The sequence below is a fragment of the Mesitornis unicolor genome, unplaced genomic scaffold (genome assembly GCF_000695765.1).
Source record: "Mesitornis unicolor isolate BGI_N332 unplaced genomic scaffold, ASM69576v1 scaffold45876, whole genome shotgun sequence".
NCBI lineage: Eukaryota > Metazoa > Chordata > Aves > Mesitornithiformes > Mesitornithidae > Mesitornis > Mesitornis unicolor.
In genome coordinates, this window is record NW_010191222.1 from 8,042 (window position 1) to 16,533 (window position 8,492).

The 8,492-nt window shown below is 39.4% G+C and overlaps 1 protein-coding gene across 1 annotated transcript in view; it reads left to right on the forward strand.

Annotated features, from left to right (window-relative positions):
- LOC104542383 (solute carrier organic anion transporter family member 1C1-like) overlaps positions 1-7,794 on the forward strand; it is a gene marked incomplete at its 5' end in the record, with an annotated part of 13,963 nt that extends 6,169 nt beyond the window's left edge. The window contains 6 exons of the mRNA XM_010186668.1: positions 1,015-1,160; positions 1,696-1,858; positions 3,272-3,456; positions 4,715-4,779; positions 6,592-6,709; positions 7,578-7,794. Coding sequence (XP_010184970.1) covers positions 1,015-1,160; positions 1,696-1,858; positions 3,272-3,456; positions 4,715-4,779; positions 6,592-6,709; positions 7,578-7,794 — 894 coding nt within the window. The remainder of the gene's footprint in view (positions 1-1,014; positions 1,161-1,695; positions 1,859-3,271; positions 3,457-4,714; positions 4,780-6,591; positions 6,710-7,577) is intronic.
- Positions 7,795-8,492: the final 698 nt, after the last annotated feature.

The window sequence follows — 8,492 nt, forward strand, 5'->3', positions numbered from 1 at the left end:
ACAGTGTCCTATGAAGGGTGAGTATAAAATGAAGAGTATGCTGTTCTCCATGGCAGCAATAGTTCAAAAAATGTACTATGCCATCAAAGGTAAAACAGGAACATGCTTTTGCAATGCTTAAGAGGAAGTGAACACTACTATGTGTCATCATTGCAATAGTTTTGTTGGTCAGTTGAGTGTCAGCCTGCCAAAGCACAACACTGGTTAAAGATTAATTAGAAATATATTAGCAAAATTTCATCATTATCATTGTAGGTTGTTTGACTGTGTGGGAGATGGTCTTGTGGTTTCACACAGTGCTGTCTCTCCACAGAAGTAATTTTTTAGCAAAGTGTATTCACACTCAGTAAAAGGGTGAAACATATGTAACAGAGAGCATTGGTAGCATATCCTGCACAGAGATGGAAAGACTGCAACATGCTAGACTCTCAGACTGCTGTGCACCATAATGAAGCTTTTATGCCTACTGAAGATGCTCTCTCCTTTCAGGGTAGAACCAGGGTTTTAAAGTTACAGGCTGTTATTTTTTCTTAGAGTGAGGGAAGATACCAGTACAGGGGATGCATGCTAGGATCTAGCTGTCGGCGGGGCTCAGCAACACACTAGCACATGGGTTGTCACTGCCTAACGTCCAGCCTGTTCAGAGTCCCTCATGACTAGCATGGACCTGTCTGCATCTCCCTGAAGACTTACCCACAGTGTAATAATTTGCCACTACAGTGCCTTTATCAAGCCATACTGATTCACAGCTGAAAATGTGGCAGGATGCCAAGGATGTTTTTATTTATTGGAACCTGAGAACTATTTGTTGCTTGTCCTGTACTCTGTGACATTTTCACTAAGAATACAAATGGTGAATCAGGGAATATGCTTTGGAAGCGCTGAGATGAAAGAGATGGCAAGCACAAAACTTAATTAACCCAGAAAGGAGAAGATGAGGGAAGACATCCCTCTTTGTTGTAGATCTCAATATGCAAAGGATGCCTGAAAGTATGCATTCTCCATATCCTCTAGGAAGGGTTAGGATGGGCTTTGAGAGAGGAGAATTTTTTACTATGGAAACCAGGAAATCTAGTTTCTACCACTAGTGCATTTTTCCCAATAGCTAAGGATGTACCTGATAAGACTGTGTTAACTGTTGCTGGTTCTATGTTCCATTAGCAAGTAGTCTCGCTGATCTCTAAAAGCCTTTCAGCTTTTCCTTTTTCACAGAATCACAGAGTGGTAGGGTTTGGAAGGGACCTCTGAAGATCATTTAGTCTAATCCCTCTGCTAGATCAGGATCACCTAGACTAGGTCACACAGGAACATGTCCAGGCAAGTTTTTAATGTCTCCATAAAAGGATCCTCCCCAGCCTCTCTGGGCAGCCTGTGCCAACGCTCTTCTTTCCTGTCTACAACTGCCAGCTAAAACCAGTAGCAACATTTTTATTTATTTTCTAATAATTAATTTTTAATTTGATTTATAATAATTAATTTTAAGTTCTTTATAATCTAGTAATCACTTTAATATTGGTGCAAATAAGATGGAATCTCAAACAAACAGATCAGTACTGTAGAGGCTCAGCTATGAAAATATATGTCCTGGGTATATAAGGTGGGTTCCAAAACAGCAGCACTGTCACACGGAAGAAACCCCACTGACCTCAGCATTAAATTCAAAATTTCTTACACTCTTATACCTTGACTTCTAAGCAAACCCATCCCATACCATGAAAATGCCATATTTTCTGAGTGCAACTCTGACTGCAAATGTGCCTCCAATGCGTGGGATCCTGTGTGTGGAGACAACGGACTCACGTACGTTTCAGCATGTCTAGCTGGGTGCACATCTTCGGTGGGACATGGAAAGAACACAGTAAGACTCTGCTTCAGTTTCTGAGATTTTTGACTAGCTTATTTTCCATGTAACATCAGGATTTTAGTAGTATAATGGATTTAAGGAAAACCAAAGTTACCAGGGACTATTTGGTAAAGTATTTTTGATTTCTGGCTACCAACAGTACAGAAGACATAGAGATTTCTCTGAGTTACTGTACATTAAACAAAATCCGTAGCTCCTTGTTGGATATGTTAATTTTCATCTTCTGTAGATTAAACACAAGAGGGGGAAATAAACAAATCAAAGTGGTTACATGTTGCCCAAAGGTTGTTCATGCTTACCTTTCATAAACATAATTTCGGCTGCCCTGGTTTTAGCCAACCATCGAAGTACTCTAAGATAGTGTAATGTCTTCCCTGATACCAATCATTAATGTGGAAGTATGAAGAATGATTTGAAGGGAAGCTGCTTGTTTCCTCCATGTGTGACTCTGGAATGGCACGATACTGCCTATTTTTCTGGCTGTCTGATTTCTGCTCAGCACAGAGTCCTGGGGATAATGCACAGAGGTCCAGAGAGGAAGCTCCAGTCCATGGACTTAAGGCCTTATTGGAACATGTCATTCTCATATTTTCTGATGCCAGATGATCAATCCAGAAGATACACGGTCTGGAGCTGCCTTTTGCAATTAGACAGATTTCTCTTCAAGAGATATTTCTTTGTGGCTGGTTTCTCTCTGCTTTGTGCAGCCATGTCCTTCAAAAGACAAACTTTGCTTGAAATCTTAAGGTGGGAGGCAGGAGAGAAGGGCTCAAAAGTTTCCATGACAGTGGGACTACTACCACCCGCACAAGTCTGTCTCTGTAGAGGTTAAGTTTTGTGGCTCACAGTTCCTCTTACCTCAGCCCATCCTCAAGCCCCCGAAGCCCTGGTTAAAAACCATTGCTCTTAAGATACCAGTAAACCTACTGCTGATCTCAGAGATCTGCATAAGCTGTGTCTTGAAAGGTAGCTGCTGCTCACACCTGTGAGGTAGCTCTGATGGATCAGAGGGAACTGGGATCCAGGTGCTTTTCATGGAGACAAGTTGGGTAATAGGTGATGTCACTCAGCAGCAAAAGGTACAGCTCCCTGAGCTTCACTGTTCCCCTTCGACTGTCCTCCAGGGACACAAAGGCTGAAGCTAGCCTCAGACGTGCTGCAGATATTTTGAACATCTTCCAAAAAGGGTTGCGATGTCCACTGGCAAAAATATGCTGGCATGGAATATCCCTTCCAGCTTTGAGCACTACTTGTAGGAAAGAAAAGAAGCTGCTGCCCATTGTCTCAAGAAAAGCAGATAAGATAGGAATGGGATGCTTAGGAAGGCTTCAGGCTCTGCCTGTGTCTGAAGGCAGAATTATGCTTTGCATAAGCAGTGTCCTACCAAATCTGTGTTGTGTCTTTCAGGTCTTCCATAACTGCAGCTGTCTTGAAGCCAGCAGATCATGGACAGGAAATAACTCTGCCATCTTGGGGCAATGTCCAAAAAGTGAAGATTGTTCAAAGAATTTTATTTATTATACAGTAATACAAGTCCTAAGTGGTTTTTGTTATGCATTGGGAGGCACCCCAGCATACATGATTATGTTTAGGTAAGTAAAATTAACTGTATACCAAAGGTTGAGGCTTTCCAATGAGAGTATTGAAATAATAGTTAGGTTTCTGTCTTTCCCTTAGGGAAAAAAGACTCTACTGCAGTATAACATGCTTTCTTTAATGAGTTTTGTCATTTCCCATTTGTCTGTAGCTGTTAGCATCAAACTTTTCTTTGCTGATGTCTGTAAGTCGGTTCTAGTGTGTTGCTTCCAACTACTGCAAAATAGATTCTCTTATGCCTGTCATATGCCCAGCTGTTCCAGAACACATTCTCTTTCTCTGCTTGGATATTCTGGCTATATAGATTTTGAAAATGCCATGTAATTGTCAGGACTTATGGATGTCAGGTTGCCCTAAAAGGCTGTGCTTTTCAGATTTCTGGAAATTCAGGACATCTGAGAACTCAGTCTGAGGCTCCTATGCTCCTGTCTGTTGAGGTATGCAGATACAGGAGTTCCAGGATGTGATTTAGAACCACATATACAAGCTAGCACATACTGCTCAGTAACCTGAAGAGAAAGCTCACTCAGTAGAAAAATGCATTAGTGGAAAATTTAATGGTAGTCCTGTGGCCATTATGTCATCCTAAATGAGCATGAAAAACAGAGTGCAAACTCCCCTCCCTGCCTCATCTCTGTGAGAAGTTTTTCTGAGTGTTGACCATGTTAATATTTGTAAGGAGATGGCAGAGGCTGGATATATAAGGTATTCAAGATCAGTGTCTGTTTCTGATGCTAGAAGTGTCGTTCCTCATGAAACAGATGGTCATATTGCCAGATGCTTTGTGCAGTTCAAGATGCAGCACTGTACAGAGGTGTGTCATTTGAGAATAGAAAGATGCCGCATGATTGCAGCTACTTGGAATATTTTTGTCATAGGGCAATATTATAATTCCTGTCAAGTGAGTAAGGTATATCTCATCAAATGAGGAAAATATATGCCAGGGAGTAAAGGCAGTTGGAAAGCCCATTTCAGTAAGACTAGGATAGACTGTGATTATGACTTTAAAAATTCACTTCTTTAATTATGCTTAGTGAATGGACTTCTAAGGAGCTATGTGATGGAAAACAATAGATCGATTCACCTTTTTCATATAATTTAGTGTGTTCTCAGCAGACGTAGGAAGCACTCTCCTTCCAAAGCCTGGCTTACTGTCATTCAGAGTATTAAATTCAGGGTAACTAATTGCAGTTTAAAAGGCATGTCTAAGCACTAGATACGCAAATACTTCATACTTATCCCTCTTTCTTTCAGATGTGTTCAACCAGAGTTGAAATCTCTTGCAGTTGGTCTGTATACACTCATTATGAGAACGCTAGGTAAGAGAAATAATTGTAACTGAGATGCTTGCTTGTATGGCTTTAAATGACACCAATGCAACCACCACTGGTAAACCAGAGGTATCCTTGAAATAGCTCTTAGATCCTGGGCTGTTTCTGAAGACCCTGTTGCTTTCCTGAAGGTCCAATATTCAGTTCACTGGGAAACCAGTTAGCACAATTTCAAAAATCTTTGGCTTGCTAATTAAATGGTGTTGCAGTTTGGGAGACTGGTTTTCCAGAATGAGAAGAGTTTCCAAGCAAAATTAAAGTATTATCTTGAATTTCTAAACAACACTATACATTTTCAGACTTATGATTCAACCAATCCCTCACTGAGACACAATCCTGCAAGTAAGATCAAAAAGACATATAGGACTTCATTCAACACTACTACAACTCTGCTCATAGCAGAGCGTTTCCTACGTATTGAAACTTCACTTTCCTTGTGGATGACAGCTTAGATTTCAATTCCCTTTAATTATGCTGCAATGATTTTTTTAATTTTTTTTTTGTTAGAGAGTTGCTAATGAGATGGTTGATTAAGATGCCTAGGCAGGCAAGAAAATATCTCTCTACTTCCTTTTGTTCTCTTTGTAAATGGAAGAGGAACACCTGCATTTCAGAAATGTAGAGAAATACATGTGGAGAAACAAGCCACATGGGTTTGTGATGAAGCCTAAAAATAAACAGTCATTTAACAAATGTCTACAATTAGAGCCAAGTTAGGGCTGTGGTCCCTACTCTACAAATGTGATGGGACATTTTCAGATAAAATGGTGTATCCACACATTGCCCTCTTTTATTTTTCACATAATGGAGTGGCAGAATTTCTCTCCCAGCTCTCAGAACAAGCAGTGCCAATGGGATTCTTGGAGCAATTTTGTCCATAGGAAACAACCATTATGAAAGAAGAATGAACCCCTTCCAATGGGCTTCTGCTTCAGCACATTGAGCCAGCACGTTCTTTTCATTGCAAGAAGGGATAGAACCACTCAAAATGACTCAAAGATCAAATCTGATGTGCTCCTGTCTTCCTTCTCTAAGGAAGCTCCAAAATGAGCATATATCCCATTATACCCTGACTACAGTAGTGACGATCGGAATACACAAACCTTTATAAATAGATTACTGAGTGCAGACTCTAACAAGAGCCCTAGGGTAGAACAGGTTGAGAGTATACCTGTTTTTACAAAATAATTATTTCCTACATAAGAATGTGAGATGGTCCTGTAGGAACAAAGATAATGTGAAACATCACACTGAAACTTGGATTCCTCTGATGTTAATACTTGCCTTTACTTCAGCAAGACTAGGATTTTGTCCCATGTCTGCCATGTTTTGCAGTAGAGCATGAGCTCACACCTGCCCGAGTCACACTAAGGATTTCAGTTGCTTTACCCACTTTCAGGCAGAAGGGACTATCAGCCAGTGTGGATAACTTAGGCTATGCATAGATGAGGGGACTATGCATCAGTTCAGTGCTCCAATGCACAATCAGTCCGGCCCTCCCTTGCAGGAGCTTAGCATACACTGGAAACCAGTGGTGGCTTTCAGAGCTGTGCTTGAGAAACCAATGTGCAGGACTACAAGCCTGGCCAAACCCATCAGAGCACATTTCTTGGAGACTGAAGCTCCCCACGGCACAGAGAGGGTGTCCCAGTTTATATTTACTTTGATGAAATAAATTTTAAAACTCCATACAGACCAATACTGTAGCAAGTAACTTGCCACGAAGAAAATATAAGGCTGATTTCTAAAAAGACATCTCTCCTGTGATATCTTGTGATATTTTTGCTTGTTTCCTTGCAGCTGGGATTCCAGCGCCAGTTTATTTTGGTGCACTGATTGACAAGACATGCTTGAAATGGGGAAGCACAAGCTGTGGACAGCGAGGGGCTTGCAGGTTATACGACTCCAGTGCATATAGGTAAGGTGTCAGGCATTTCCTCCCTACAGATAGGTACAATTTGTTCTGTTATATTGTAGTGTGTGAGGCCACTGATCAAAAATATGGTCAGATACTAACTCTGGACTCAGATTTATGTCAGTCCAGAATTTCTGAAACTGAGAAATCTTAAGATCAAATCTTAAACTCTTAGCTTTTTAGTCAGTTTTTATGTTGTGCAAAAATAATTTAATATCAGTAACAGACTTCTGGAATAAATTATCTATTTTTAATATTCTTTGAGTCCATTTAAAAGACCTGGGATTGTATGATTTACCATCAAGGGGAAAGTTACCCAGATTTACCTTATTTGCAGGTAGCTTATTCATACTGGCAGGGAAGGTAACTTTGTACATTGACCACATTTGAGAGAAAAATAAATGAAAGAAAATCATACTGAGTAACTGAAGTACAAACAATATTCATCTCTGAGAGAAATATTCCAGAGATTTTTTTTTTTAGTTTCAGTCAAACCTTGGCTACTTCTGATGTGATTTTTATTTTTACACACAATAGCTCACTCTGGTGATCTCAAATCACTCTGGTGATTTCTAGCCCCAAAAAGTCTAAGGCCTTAAAGTGAACCAAAAATCTTCAGAAACAAAGCGAAGATGATAGAAATTTCACTTTGCAAATATCTTCATAAGAAAAAAGAATATTATCAATTCTTTAATGGAAGTTTTTGCAAGCAAAAATGTCAAATTTGTGGTGCCATTCACAAAGACTTTTTGCTGTTTTCCCCTAAGCTTTTTTAGTATATATGTGATCCTTAAAAGTCATTAAGGTAATTTTTTAATGTGTCTTTGAAGACTTCATTGCCTGACACTATCTTCTATGCTCTGTCTCACAGGTATGTCTACCTTGGTTTGTCAGCAGTGTTAAGAGGTCCTTCCTACTTGCTTGCAATAATATTTTATATATTGATAAAGAAACACTTTCAGAATAAGAACTCCAGGCCTATAGAGAATGGAGGAAGAGAAGATGCTTCTATGAATAAAGAAGAAAATCGCAAGATCAAAGAACATTTGCCAGGTTCTCCTGATGCAGAGAGTGAATCGTGTATTTAGAAAGCCATTTGACTAGTGGCACATGAATCAGAACAGCTTCTTTTGGAAACAACTTTCACAATGTTATGAATAACTAAATAATTAATAATAACACCATTCAGAAACTAAAACTAATAGCAAGCCTCAAATCAACAATAATAAAGACTAATATACACATATGAAAGTGCCTTGTGTCTACCTGGTTACCAAAAACAGGCAGAAGAATTCAGATTAACTGAACCAAATTCTCTACAGATAAAGAAAAATTTCCGATAAAGCCAGTCTGCAATTCTTAGTGGAGTCAGAGATGACTGCTGTCAGAACAGCCACATGCCAAAGGCCCCCAAAATGCGATGCTGATGCTGTATGCAGGCCCATGTGGTAGACTGATGTGGGAATGAGAAGCTCAAGTCTAACAGCAGAGTTCTAGTTTCACCAGATTAAATCAGAATTCACAGTAAAACCAAAGACTGTAAGCAAAACCTTTCCACCTTATCTAAACTAATCATTGCAACACTTTTCCATTGCAAAATTGACAAAAGCAATATTTTTTTTAAGAAGCATTTTTATCTTGGGTCAGCTGAAAGCTTTAAATTACAAATGGGTTGCCGTAAAGGAAATATTTGTTTTTAAAAATATCAGAGTTGTAGCATTTTATTAAGACCTATTTTTTTTTTTTAGTTAAGTGACTATGGAACACGAGAAATATTCTTGCATTT